Source organism: Agelaius tricolor, unplaced genomic scaffold (assembly GCF_023055355.1).
Source record: "Agelaius tricolor isolate 1412-34295 unplaced genomic scaffold, bAgeTri1.0.p SCAF_3, whole genome shotgun sequence".
Lineage (NCBI taxonomy): Eukaryota > Metazoa > Chordata > Aves > Passeriformes > Icteridae > Agelaius > Agelaius tricolor.
In genome coordinates, this window is record NW_027269263.1 from 36754742 (window position 1) to 36769802 (window position 15061).

A 15061-nucleotide genomic window follows, 5' to 3' on the forward strand; every position below is an offset into this window, starting at 1 on the left:
ATACACAGACACACACACACGCACACACAGACACAGGCACACACAGACAGACACAGACACAGACACACAGACACAGACACATACACACAGACACAGATACACAGACACACACATGCACGCACACACACACAGACACACACACAGACACACACATGGACACACACATGCACGCACACACACACACAGACACACACAGACACACACATGCACACACACACAGACACACACACACAGAGACACACACAGACACACACACACAGAGACACACAGACACACACACACAGACACACACAGGCACACACAGACACACACAGACACAGGCACACACATACACACAGACACACACACACAGACACACACACACAGACACACACACACAGACACACACACACACAGACACACAGACACACACACACGCACACACACGCACACGGGCTGCCACTCCTGCTGCACAGAGAAGCCGAATTCTCAAACATCACCAACCACGTACATTGGTGACTGTCTTTTATGAGGCACTGTAAGGAAATGTACAAATGACACTTACTAGTCCACTGAAGGAGACAAAGTCCCCGAACACAACAGCGCCGGAAGAGTTGTGATTCCAGACATAGTTCTGCCCTCCAGTTTAATGATTTCTCAGAGTAAAACCTGTACCAGGGAATAAACTCCAAAAACTCCCTGCCACAGCAGGAAACTAAGGCATTCTTAATGGATGCCATGGAGTTATTACAGTGTACATAGGAAATTACCAACAATCAGTAGGTCTATTGCCAGCAGATTTTTAAGATATTTAAAATTCTTTTAACTGAAAAAGTAGTTAGTGCTAATATCTGTCTACATGTGCATATATGTACATAATGTGCGTATAGATGCCATGCACCTTGCTACAAAAATAAAGTTTCTTGCAAAAAGACACATTTGTCTTATTTGTGTAATTTCATTCATTCTGCATTCTTCAGCACAGGCCATTTGAAAGCTGAATTATCTCCCTGTATTTGTATTATTTCCTACTTGAGAAAATATAATTTTTATATCAGACTCTGAACCAGACTTGAGTATCTTGTATTTTGTAAAAATGTTTTTAAGTAAAGGATTTGTAAAATTTAGTTATGATCTCTCTGTCAGATAGTATAACTTCATCTCAGAGCAATTCAGGTGGTGGTTTCTTTTTTTATCATCCCAGCTGCTAGAAAAGCACTTCGAGTTAAAGACATCATAGCTGCCAATCTCTCCCCAGCAGTCTCCCTTACATGGAAATGTTCCACGTGGCTTTCTGTACAAACCAATACCGCTCCTCACCACCGAGCGGTGCCAGCTCCCTTTGATACAAAACACGCTGCACAGCCCCGTGAGTTGTCCTTCAAACAGCACGCACAGGTCTACGCATATGTCAACAGAACAAAAGCATCCTTTAAAAATGTAACTTTGATCATTCAGACTGTGTCACGATGGTATGCAGAGCAGCCTTATGAATATACAAGAAAAACTCAGCCTTTTATCCAAAAATATTTTTTTAAATTATAGCATGGAGAAGGTCTGACATTGCAAAAACAAAACCAAAAACAAATAAAAACAAACACAAAATAATGCCTTGCACACTGCAATAGGAACATTTATCATCCAAAATCCAAAGAACCTTTATGAAGCTGAAAAAAACCTCAAACATCCAATACATAACAAAATAAAATATCATCAAGTAAAACAGAAACTCCTAAGTCTTCTCTTGTCAAGGTTGTACTTTTATTTTTATGAAGAGCAGCAAGAAGATACCACAGCAAGTAAGGAAAGAGTATAACTTAAGCTTTGAGTGAATACTGAGTGTCAATGACTGAAAAGTGACAGAGCAAGGAAAACTATTTCTGTCCTAACAGAAATAAATTTGATTCAAATATAAAGACCACTTGATTTTAAACCACTACCCAAATTTTCTGCCATTTAATAAGCACGATTATATGTACACCTACCTGTATTTAGTTAAGTTTGAGGATAAAAACATTTATTCAAGACTCTCCTTTTTACAAGAGAAAATGTTGTAGAGCCATAGAATCACAGAGTAGGCTGGGTTGGAAGGGACTTTAGGATCACCTGGTTCGAACTCCTCTGCCACGGACAGGGGCACCTTCCACTAGACCAGGCTGCTCAAAAACCATCCAGTCTGTCCTCAAACACTTCCAGGGATGGGGCATCCACAGCTTCTCCAGGCAACCTGTTCCAGTCCCTCACCACCCTCACAGCCAAGAATTTCTCGCTAATATCCAATCTAAACCTATTCTCTTTCAGTTAAAAGCCATTCCCCCTTGTCCTGTTACTCCAGGCCCCTGTAACAAGTTCCTCTCCAGCTCTCTTGTATCCCCATCAGATACTGGAAGGGGCTTTAAGGACTCTCCAGAGCCTTTTCTTCTCAAAGCTGAACAAACCCAGCTCTCTCAGCCTGTCCTCATAGAAGAGGTGCTCCAGCCTCTGAATACCTTCCAAAGACAAACTTTTTCAATGAAAAATGTTACATGGAATCTGTGAGCTGAATTGTGATTTTCATTCCAGTGCAGTTTTAAAATCCACAAACATAGCATTTTATTTTTTAATTAGCCAAATGTATTTACACTGTCTGTGCAGCACAAGGATCTGCATCTTTAGGCATCCTAAAGCTATTTTTCAAATCTTGAACAAAAGAAGTATTAATTCTAGCAAAACTTGCTTAAATTATTTCCCTTCTCTTCCGTCCTCTTCCAAGTGTCTAAAACACTAAGGTGTCTCTTCCACCTCTTTTAATTGATTGAAAATATTTATAAAACTTTACATTTTTGTCAATCCACATTTCCCAGCCCTAAATGCATTTAAAAGGCAAAATATTCATCCTATACTCCTCCAGCTGGACTTGCAATAACCATGCAAAACCTTTTCTGCAGAGCAAAAAGCACTTACCTTCAGGGAAAAAAACCCATAAATATTTTCTCCTGCTCTGTTAAAGCAGACTTACAGCAGTGCCAGGCCTGGCAGCAGCCACACAGGCATGTGTGGAGCACCCCAGGCAGTGCTGGTGCAGCTGGGGTGACACAGGGCAACAATGCAGGCACCAACTCTGTTCTCCTCTTCCCAACCTTCAGCTACTTTCAAGGCTTTGTAATTTAGCTTTCCCCTGGATCAATATTTTAAGATAAATGTTGACATTTTCTTTGCATAATCTATTCTTAAAAGTGACATCTGTTCCACTTCCTTCAGCAGAGGCAGCAGCAGGCATCTGCAGGCAGCCCCCCCCCAGCACAGCCAACTGTCAGGAACTTCATTAAGCATTGCCCCAAAATGCAGTTTGTTTCTGTCCTACTTGGACTCGTGCTCCAAAAAAACAAAATCCTGCACTTATACCATCAGGGCCCCTCTTTCCCATCTTGGTCCTGATATTTCACATCACTCTGACACTAGAAATCCTCAGCAACTCGGACATGCCCCCAGACCTCAGGGGCATGAAATCTCAGCAACTCAGCTCCAACCCAAGGACAGGGCCCTTTTCCTGCAGCTCACTTCAGCACGTCTCAGTGAGAGCCTTCAGCATCCCCAAGCAGGATAAAACAATGAAGGACATGCCAGCTCTATGTCCACCTGGAGTATTTTTGAAATCATAATTACTGATTAGAATTCTGATACATTTGCTCAGTATTTTATTTTTAGAGCCTTGGTATGTATGTACAGAAAAATTCACATTCTCATACAGTTATCTATATGTTTGAATTCTGTGTAGTTGCTTGGCAAAGCAAATAACAAAATTAATAAACCATAACCTATAATCAATTAAGCCCATCTGCTAATTTCACACTTTGTAACAATACAATACAAAGAAAAAACCAAAAACTTTGTAACATACAAAGAAAATAAAACCAACACATCAGATTATCAGGTTGGAAATAGGGCTGTTTAAGAAACAGCAGAGGCAATTGCCTGAAGTAGTTGCAGTGACTACTTTGAAACTTCAAATCTCTTGTGCAGACCTTGCTCTGCACAAAAATTGTCACTGGAGTTGCCAAAGCTTGCTTCTTTCTTTCTTTCTTTCTTTCTTTCTTTCTTTCTTTCTTTCTTTCTTTCTTTCTTTCTTTCTTTCTTCTCCTTCCTTCCTTCCTTCCTTCCTTCCTTCCTTCCTTCCTTCCTTCCTTTCCTTTCCTTTCCTTTCTTTCTTTCTTTTTTAAGAGAAATCTTTATCAAAGTCTATCAAGCTTTCTATCTCATGCTTAGGAACTGCACCTTAGGTACTTTAGCTGCATAAATATGAGAGTATCAGAAATTAGGCAGACTAATGTTGATCACTGTATTCCAGGATGATGGAGCGGTCCTGTGTGCCTGAAACCTTTCCCTGAGGTTGCTCTTCCTCTTAGACAGATTAAGAAATTTATCCTAAGCACTTGGGAAACAAGGAGGGGAAATTGCTCAGAAAAGAGCATGTACCTTGGAGGATTTTTGAAAGGTTTTTGCCTTTACAAAATCTCAAAAGGAAGAGGGTAATATCCATTTCTAAAAAGGAAGAAAAGACTGACTAGTGAATTACATGGCCATAAATCTATCTTCAACACACAGAAAGCTTTTGAAGCAAAATACTAAACAATCCATAAACAGGCAATGAAAATTAGAAAGCAGTGAGCCACCATGATGGTCTTGCCAAAATCTAACCCCATAACTAACATACTTTCCTTCTTTCCTTGTACTCTGCAGGCAGAAGGAAAGCAGCAAATCAAACTGATCTCAAATGTAAAATACTTTTAGACAAAGCAAATTGGAAAAGCACTTTTCTTTTGGATCAAGGTCCTATATCACAGGTGCAGAGCTGCTTGAATAAACACACTCGTTCAGCACTTCTCCTACAGACCAGGGCCAAAACCCAGCAAGTAGTCTTACTAAAACTGCAGAGACACCAACCTGCACGGAGTGTGAAACACCCTGAAGAGCTGAGCAGAATTCAAGATGGTCTTAATAGATTGGAGAAATGGTCAAAAACCAGCAAGATAAAATTCAATACAGCCAAGTACAAAGAATCACATTTAGACTTTAAAAGAAATCTTCGAATGCACAAAATAATCAAAAGAATTCCAGACTAGCAGCAGTACAGCAGAAAAACTTGTCAAGGTAACAGTTACAATAAATTGAGCCAACAGTGTGAAACTATAAAAAAAAAAAAAAAAAAGAAGGCAGATAAGATCTGGAGTATATTAAAAAAGAGAAACGTAATCCACAACAGGAGGGACTGGGGAGGAAGTCTGGTCTGCTCAGTAGCAGCAAGGCATCACTTGGAATATGCTTCTGGTTTGGGGTGTAGGGCAGAAACAGTTGAGGAAAGCCCAGAGGAGAAGTAAAAACAAAAAGAGTGGTTCAGAAAGCCAAATCCCTGCAAAAACTTTTAAGCACTTGGCTTGTTTAGTCTACAAGAGTGATTGTGGAAATGGGATAATGCTCTGAAAATCTTCCCCTCATCTTAAATAGTATTACATCACTCAGCTATTACACTGTCTTTATTACTGCCACAATTATTACTTGACTGTCATTAGAGCAAAATGCCTGTAATTCATACGTAACTGAGCAACAAAAAGAGATTGTTTTTCCCCATTTCACATTTTAAGACTTCATGAGAAGAACCTAGAGTCTTACAAAATATCTATTGTAATCCTTCCCAACATGGTTCAACAACTGCTAGAATAAATTGGAACAAACCAGCACCTCTCTCAAGTTCAGAGGCGAGTAGCAAAGCTGCCTTGTGTTTTTGGACGAGGGATGCCAGGTAGCAGTTTAGATATCAGGAGCATATGGTGGGTCCCAGTGAGCCACTAATTTGCTACAAGATCTTGTCCCTTTTGTGAGCTTGCCTTTAAGTAAAAGCAGGAGTACACAGAACAAGCGTGCACATAGGCAATTTGGTTTCTTTCATGAAAAGAGATGTTAAGAGATGTGTATTTTTCCACCATGTACGTACAAGATCTGATGAAGCACTGATTTTAATTCTGAAAAAAAAGAAAAAATGAAGATACAGTCTAAAAGTACATAGCAGTTAAATATTAAGACATTGACTGGCAGGGCTGATTTTCCTTTTCTGTAGCCATTCAAAAGCAGAGGTGATAACACTATAGAAAACTCAAATAATTTTATTTGCAGTTTCTGAATTTGCATCTCAGGGCTGTAACTTCACACAGTTGACTGATTCACCTCTACTTTTCCACCTGTCCCTGAGCTGGAAGCCAAAGCATCTTCTCCTGTCCTATTCCCATCTCTCTCACACACCTGTGCTATGGCTACTGACAATGCTGTTGGTGTGCAGGAGGGGAAGCCCAACCAATCTGACCTGCAAGCCTTGGTTTCAGCATTGTGCAGACTGGATCAGTGCACTACTGAATCACGCATTAGAACAAATTCGACTTGAACTAGAGTGTAAGCTCTGACTGTTCATAATTAGGACACACTAGAGTTGATCTGCACTGGTTTTATGTTGAATATCAAGCTTCCTCCCAGCAGCAGGATGGTGACAATCTGACCCAGGTGGCAAAGCCTGCTTGTATATTCAAACATTTTTCTTAGCCAACTGAGCAACTTTATAGCAAACCAATTGTCCCAGATTGCAAGGCAAGATGTATTCTTTTTGCTATCTGTATGGCAGTTGTCTTCTGTTAAGTAGGCAGTTTTCCTTATCTCTTCCACAACTACCCCTCCCTCTGGGGAGACATCTGCTGATAACAGGCTATTGAATGTCACTGCATGACTGATAAGGACTATAGCATCCCATTGTGAGATGCTCTGCCCAGAGGGAGGAGCCAAGCATTCCTACCTGGATACCATCTTGAGGTTCTGGAACACCAGCACAGCTTCTCCCCTGGATTTCCCAGAGGAACAGCAGCTGCCTCTTCCACTGGATCTTCAGAGGAAGACTACACCCTTTCTACAGGATCCCTGTTCCAACAGAACCACGCCTGACACTCCAGGAGGGCTGCAGCCACATTTCCAATTGGACTGCTACCAATACCCTGACCAACAGGGTGTCAGGTTGTATTCTGACAGTGTTGTTTTGGCTTACTGCATTGTTTATCTTATCTTTTTATTTTCTTCCCTAATAAAGAATTGCTATTTCTGCTCCCATATTTTTGCCTGAGTGCCCCTTAATTTAAAATTTATAGCAATTTGGAGGGTGGGGGTTTACATTTTCCATTTCAAGGGAGGCTCCTGCCTTCCTTAGCAGACACCTCTCTTTCCAAACCAAGACATCAATGCTTGCTCTTGAACCAGCTGCAGAAAGCCAAGGCCAGACTCACTGTGCTGCATGAACTGAAAGAGTTCCACACATCCATGTGGCTCCCACCCACCAATCCACCTTGAAAGTCCTAGAAGTTGTTAAAATCACCTCCACTCTCTGTGCAGGCATCTGGAACAACCTCGCCTGCAGATTTCCCTGAGAACCATGCACAGGGGAATGGAGAGGAACAAGAACAGGGCAATCCCTCAGCCAGAAGGAACACTTTGTGGGCTGTTTCCTTTTGGCAACAACTGGCATGGATCACTTCCCCAGGAAGCTGCTAAGGTTCCATGTGTTGAATTTTTTTTTCCATTTTCATTGTGTAGTGAGAGTGAAAGTGGTGGCATTTGGCAGCTACATTCCATCAGCACTATTGTTGTTCCCTGGTGGTAGGGATTTGTTTTCCATCAGGTGAAATGCAAAGGCGTTGTCCCCTTTTGGAAGAACACAGAGCTAAAGACACCCGTGGGGAAATACTTCCAAATGCCATGCACAACATAACTCTTTAAATTTCTTGGATGAGGTAACACTTCCCAACAAAACAATGCATTAGCACGCCATGTACATTTTGCTAAGCTGCTGCCCACAGTTGAAAGAAATCATTAATCCTGATGTTCAGATGCTACTGAAAGGAAAAAGCAAACTGGGGATCTCTGCAGAAGTCCTGTCTTTAGACTTTGTCCAAGCTGAATCACGTTTAAATCCAAAACTTTCTGGAAATAAAGAAGTATTTATGCTATTAATTATTTTACAAAACAATGCTAAACTATAATTTAAGTCTGTGAGGACTGCAAACTGGTTAGCGCCTTATAAGTGTAAGTATTGTTCTTGCCTGTTTTGGGCTAGTATCGTTCAATTCCTCAGATCTTAAAGTCCTTATTGCAAAAAGCCTCTTTATTCCCAGATCTAGTTGCTAGATTATGTGGTTTTCAGATAATGCTGAATTGAGGTTGCTAAATGAGAACCAGAAGGCTGGAGCTAAGCAGATAAATTATAATTTCCAATTACCTCACCATAAATGGGCTTCTCAAAGAATTCTTCTACCCTATTTTCACACAAAAAATACAGATCAGTGTCCTCACAGACTAAAGACACAAAAATCCCTGTTGAAATACACAATGACATTCTTCAACTTCTGGTAGAAATTAATGATGCAATATGTGTTTCCTTCCTTTTCTTAAGTGGTTAGTTGAAAATTACTTTAAAAAAACTGCAAGTTGGTTATACATTCACAAAATACCACAGAGAAGGACTTAAATCTTTGGGTTTGTGCTTTTTTTTTTGCTAGTACATATTAATAGCTCACTGAGAAGCAATGATCCTTCTGAGGGAAATGAAGCCTCTGAAAGATAACAACAAATCCTACCAAAGCAAGGTGAGTAAGAGAAGGGAAAGTTAGCCTGTAGCCACTTCTTACTCTATGAGACACACCAATAAAAAAAGCCCCAAAGCCCCAAAAGCTCTCAGGTTTTTTGTTGTTCTGTTTAAAAGACTTCTGTTTTTAAGTGGAGAAAGTAACCTTGAAATAACTCCATGTATGGACATGATTACTCCTGAGCAAGAAACACCATATTTCTGTCTAGCCTTGTAGTTTGTTCCAAAATAAGCATACCAACTTCAGAGTTACTCAGGGAAAGATAAATCCACACCTGACTTTATTCAACAGTAATTCCTAATTATAATGTCATAAACACACCAGGAATTTGAGGGTCCATGTAGGGGTCTTTTGGCTAAGAAATCTGTAAACTAGAGCTAGACTCAGCTATAATTAGGCCAATGTTTATCCCACTTTCCTATCAGTTAAAGCCTCCATAGCTTAAGTTCATACATAGCCTGGGTGCTGCCCAAACTGCAGCTTTTAATGCAAAAGAAAAATAATAGAAAGGGGAAAATAAGGTCAATTTCCCTACCTATGACTAATATAATGCTGCATGTTGCTCTGTAATGAGGACACACTCACTTGAATTATGCAGCTCAAGAAAGCTATCTCCAAATTGGATGGCTTTACTGCATTGCTGGCTTGTAGCAATGCCAGTCAGATGCAGACAGGCAGACTTCTTAACCTTCTGTCTGAGAAGATTAAATCCTTAACCGTGTGTTTTCTTCTCCTCCCCTACTGACTCTTATTACCCCATCCTTTAAAATAAGTAACAAAAGAACCGTTAACAATCCACCTAATAGAGAAATTCTATTTTCTAGCATTTCTAATGTAATAAATAGGCTGGATCTCCAATGGTACAGAAACAAGTATCAGCTTACAAAGCTGACAAAACATGAGTAGGTAAACAAGATCCTCCATACCTTCATAAATAACAGGGCAAAGGACCAAATACCTCCCTCACGTGCAAGCTGGCCCTTACTAAACAGCTGTAAGGAATTCTTATGGTATGTAGGAACAAAAAATAAGGAATTCTTACAGCATGTACTGACATAAACATCTGAATTAACTAACCCCTGTGAGAGCATGTAACTGCTACCACTTGGAAAAATGAGCAAGGTCAATCAGTCAAAAGACTTTATTTTTGTCTAGGATCAACTACTTTATATGGCTTTGCTATCAAATATAGAAACATTACCCCATCTACAAAGGCACTATTTTTAAAGATTGTGCTTTTGGAAGAAAATTATAATTGTTTTTTTCTTCTAAAAGATTATTCCAAATGTGTATTATTAAGATCCGAGGTACATCAGATGGGAAAAGGACTGACCAACCACATTCTAGACTGAACTACATATTGTTTAACTCCATTAATTTTGCCAGTTTTAACAAAGCAATGCAGAACTTTACTTTAAATTTACTTTTTAAATCTCAGAATTCTAGGATTATTTAGTAACTCTGGTTAAGCTGCTAGCCATAGTTAATTCCCTACATAAATTTTAAAAAACAGTTGAAAAATACTGTTCTAAAATAAGCCATGTCTAAAATGAGGCAGGAGATTCTTTTAGAAACTATGAGCAAACGTCTGATTAAGATGACAAGCCACATGGAAACTACTCCCAGAATCAGACTCAAAGGGCACTGTTACCAACCAAATTTGGCAGACAAGGAATCATGACAAACTGCAAAGGCACGCAGCAACGTAACAAAAAGTTCGGAATCATCAGCAAATAAGACAGAAAGCACTTGTGTCTACTCAGCAAGGGCAAGAACATAAGCAGGACGAATTCTAAGCATTAAATTCTGGATCCAAATGAGTGGCACTGTGATACAGTGGGAGGAGACGGCTGTTCCATTTACAGGTGACTGGCCATAAGCAAGCCGTATCAGTAAGGCAAAGTATCTGGCTATTGCAGATTTTTCATTCTGATTTCTATCTGTCCAGGGAGCTCATCTTCAGAATGGTTTTAATAGCAACAACAGAGAAAGAGCTAAAAGCATGACATATATAATGTAGGGCTCTGTACTTTCCTAAATGCTGTGTTGAGGGTCGGAACACCTTCAGAGACTGCCTTACAGCATTTATTACTAGCTAACAGTTGACATTCAGCCTTATCTGTAGATAACTACTATTAGATTTGGCATTTTTAATGCACAGCTATGCTTGTTTAAGATCACTGTGCCTTCAGACAGTCTGAGCTAAGAGGGTGATGACTGAAAATTCAGCTCAAGCAGGAAAGACAGCATTTATAGCTAATTTGTCAAATACCACAGGAAGCATAATTAAGTCTCATTTCTGTTTCCAGGAATATTCTGATGCAAGTACAGCTACATCAACTAGGGCAAGGGACCGTAAGAAATAAATTATACTTATCCTTTGCATCGATTGTATCTGTCAGAAGAATAACACCAAACAAACCTAGTCAGCGAACACACTGAGCTTCCTCAGAATAAATAATACAACCAATTTCTGAGCTCATTTGTGAAGTTTAAGCTCCTTTTTTGACCTAGCGCTGCACAATTTACCGAGCTGGGGATCGCGGCTGAACTGAACTCATTACGCACTTGGTCAAGCGCTGCTTCCCCGAGCCAGCTATTCTGCTGTGCACCCCGTTTGAGTCAGGAGCTCCAGCTACCGCGCAGGACACCCGGAGCCCTGCGCCGCGCCAGGGTCCAGGCGCTGCGGCGGCCACGGGAACGGCACAGCCGGGATGCGGCCGGGATGCGGGGGCGACGAGCGCTGTCAGGGGTTCGCTCCGTGACACGGGGACCGACCCGAGCGACCCCCGACCCCAGCCCCCCTCTCCGCCGCCGGCAGGGGCCGCAGGGTCCCCCTCAGCACCGACCCGCTCCCCTCCGTTCCCGCCGCAGCCCCGGCAGGTGCGGCCCGGCCCGGCCCGGCCCCCCGCGCCGCCGGGGCCGCTCCTCCCCTCGCCCCCGCCGCAGCCCCCGGCCCGCCCTCCCCGCGGCACGGCAGCGGGGGCCGGTGTGGAGGCGGGGGGCCGGGCGCAGCTCCTACCTGCCGTTCCTACCTGCGGCTCCTGCGGCGGCCGCCAGCGCCAGGCAGAGCGCGGGGAGCAGCGGCGGCGGCGCAGCGCGCATGGGAGCGGCCCGAGGGAGCGAGCGAGCGGCCCCGGCCCCCCCGCCCCGCGGGAGCGCAGTGACGGGCCCGCCGCCCGGGGAGCATGACGGGAAATTCCTGGGCACCGGCGGCCAACGCCAAATATGAACATGGAGCCGGGAGACTCCCGCCGCACGCCCGGCACCACCCGGCAGCGCGGGGAGGCGGCGGGGACCCTGCCCCGTCCCGCCGCCGCGGCACGGCCGAAGCGCCCTATCCTGAAGGTGCGCTTCGGGCAGGCCGACGAAGCGACTCCTCGCCCCTTTAAAGAGACGTTCCTGCAGTTCCAAGAGAGCCCCGGCCGGAGCGCTCGGGCCGAGCGGAGCCGGCGCTGCCGTGACCCTCAGCTGCCTGCGCGGCGCCGGCCGGGAGCGGGGATAACGCTGCCAGCGCCGCAGCGGCTCCGGCCCACGGCTCCCAGCCGGAGCCAGCCCCTCACGTTAGCACTGGCCCCGAAACTACCACAGCGCTCAATGCCCACCCTGCCTAGCTTCCAAAAACGATGGAACTGAACGACATTGAACTTCTTCCTCCTCCTGCTCCCCTTCCTCACGGGACGCGTATATGTAAATAATGGACTTACACACCCTCCAACCCCCCAAACCTTCAACCTGACACTAAAACAATTCTCAACGCAAAATAACGGCAGGAAAAAAAGCCAACCTCTTCTGTTACTCTATCAAAATCCCTTTCATGACTCTTTCTACCTCAAAGTACAAGAGGCTGAAAGCACACGGTTAAGGCTTTTCAGCCCTGTCCTTTAACAGGGGAGACAACATGGCATGACTGAGGAAGCAACGTAATGTCTCTGCACTCCCTGTGTACAAAATCAGGACGAAAGTCAAGCTGACAGTAAAGTGAAACTCGGCTGTGTCAGCTCATGGCAGCACCCGTTCACATCCTAACAAATACTAAAAATTAATTACATGGTTGTAACAAATCAATCTCCCCCTCCGCCCCAGATAAGAAAAGCATTTCAGTCAGAGACACCCAAATATCTAGAAGGTGAGACACATATAAAAACCCCTAATAAACCTTTAATTCGAGTCTGGTTTGGTTTTTTGTTTGTTTTTACAGGATAGGGTGACAAGTTACAACAAACATCTGATTTTTCTCAAATGTTCAGATATTATACATATTCCCCTGTCTTGCAGGAAGGGATATCGGTCAACTTAACAGTTTAAGGTAAAATAAGCTGCATAATAGTACATATTACAATTAAAATGTACAGTGTTTACAAGAAATATATCTTAAAAGCAAGATAGATGCATTTGCATCGAGGCGACCTTTTAAAATGCCACAGCTATTTTTACATTCACTCTTGCAACAGGTCACAAGATGGGGTCACTAAGGTCAGGTTAACAAATTACTATGATGCACATCAAATACAACAAAATTAGTTTATATACATATATATAATACATATACATGTATATTATACATATACATATATGTATATAATAAAACTCATCAAAAATCTACCAGACCTGGCACAATCCACTTACCCGTCAAAAATATGTACTTGTCCTTGGTAAGTAGAATTCTGCATGGCTGATTATATATTATATATACTCATTCATTAGCATCTGAGACATAAAACCGAGGATTTAAAATTTTTCAGTTAACAAACTCTCCAATAATAAACATGGTGCCCACAAAAGCACAAAGGTAAGGCACAATAGGATTTCCTGTTGCAGAATAGTGTGCATCATGTTTACTTAACTGTAAGAAAAACGTGCATTATTTGTGCAAGTTCATGCTGCAGATCCATCATATCTACAAAGTAAAGTGAGTTTCAGTAAAATTTGTGGGACTGGTGTGCTTCCAGTCTCACCTCCTACAGGATGTTCAGCTGGATAACTAGGTAAAATGGTTGTAGGACTGGGGATTAGTAAAGCCAATAATGTTAGATTTGCAACTAAGCTTCTCAGCAACAATTTTGTACTTCTAGGTAAACATTAGTAAATTTACAAGCTTGGAATCACAAGATTTACTGTCAGCTGCACTAGTTTGCATGAGCCAAAATTGTTGCAAGGAAGGAATTTTTAAATTTTAACACATAAATGGAGAATTAAAACATGTTATAATATACTGGGAATGTCATTTAATCCAATGGTATTTTGTCACAGCCCTGACACTTGTAATAATAAATACAGCTTTTCACAAAATATTTTTCCAGTATCTGCCAATTGTTTCTTTATTGCTCACAAATTTGAATTCATTACAATTGGTATCAGACCTTTCACACAAAATCAGTAAGGTATTTTATATAAAACCTATAAAAGATATTTAACCTGTATCCAACACTTTTAAGTATTTGGCCTCTTGTCATGGTACAGCCAAACCATATAAAACAATAGGTTTTGAATAAAATAGGAAGCTTATTTGCTGCTTTGACGCAGACATCCTCACAGAACACAACCCTTTTTGCCACCACCAGCATTTACATTTATATACAAAACCCAGTACATCCGCAATCAGTTCATCTTCCCTCACATTGATATGCAACCACTAATGCCAATTTCACTTTCCCCATACCCCAGCTGCAGAAAAAGATTTTTATATAGCAACAAAAAACTAATATTGACTGAATTTTCTTTTAACTTATTCACCATCAGGAACTGTAGGTTGCTTGTTACAAAATACCCACAAGATTATTTCACAGGAAACTATGGAAATACAAGAAGTCTTCTTTTCTCCATGCTTTTGTATTAGCAAAAACACTTCTTGGTGCAAAAATACGTCACCACATCTGCAAATGTATAATGAAATCGGTATTCCTCATGCAAAACTTAAATGCATCGGTTTACTATAGCCCCAGAAAACTTTGTGAAACAACTTGTTTTTCCTTTTTTGTCAGCTCAGTATTACTGCCTCATTGCTAAGTCCCTTTGGAAACAAGACTTCTGGAACGTTCGAACTTTTATTTAATTCTTTAAAGTATTACATACAAAAAGCACTAAAAAAGGAAGACGGCGGCCAAACAGGAACTTTCCTGTTGCAAGTAACAGTCCTAGCAGTTGTAGAAAGTTTTCTCAGGAACTTCCCTGAGAGTTAGTTGTGCCTGTCCGAAGACGCAGATGTGACATAGAGTTCATGTGTTTGTTTGATGGCTTCAGTGGAGTGTTACAAGTAAGAGCCTGGGGAAAACGATGATGATACCGATCTAGTCGCAGGTATTTTACTGTTACCAGCTTTCCTACGAGGCAAAGAAACAGGAAAAGAGAAACCTTCTAGTGCAGTATTATTGCATTTTGCTTCAGGATGTAAAAGACAAATATTTCATTACATCAAAATTAGTTTA

At 41.8% G+C, this 15061-nt stretch overlaps 2 protein-coding genes across 4 annotated transcripts in view; both read right to left on the reverse strand.

The window, feature by feature from the left end:
- Positions 1 to 11869, reverse strand: part of MSRB3 (methionine sulfoxide reductase B3) — an 82110-nt gene extending 70241 nt beyond the window's left edge. For 2 of the 3 annotated variants that reach the window (XM_071423494.1, XM_071423493.1), the window contains exon 1: positions 11669 to 11869. In XM_071423494.1, coding sequence (XP_071279595.1) covers positions 11669 to 11869 — 201 coding nt within the window. Of the gene's footprint in view, positions 1 to 11655 lie in introns of all 3 variants that reach the window. The other variant, XM_071423495.1, reaches the window with a different exon arrangement.
- A 905-nt stretch (positions 11870 to 12774) lies between these two features.
- LEMD3 (LEM domain containing 3) overlaps positions 12775 to 15061 on the reverse strand; it is a 42156-nt gene continuing 39869 nt past the window's right edge. The window contains exon 13 of the mRNA XM_071423496.1: positions 12775 to 14956. Coding sequence (XP_071279597.1) covers positions 14793 to 14956 — 164 coding nt within the window. The 3' untranslated portion in view covers positions 12775 to 14792. The remainder of the gene's footprint in view (positions 14957 to 15061) is intronic.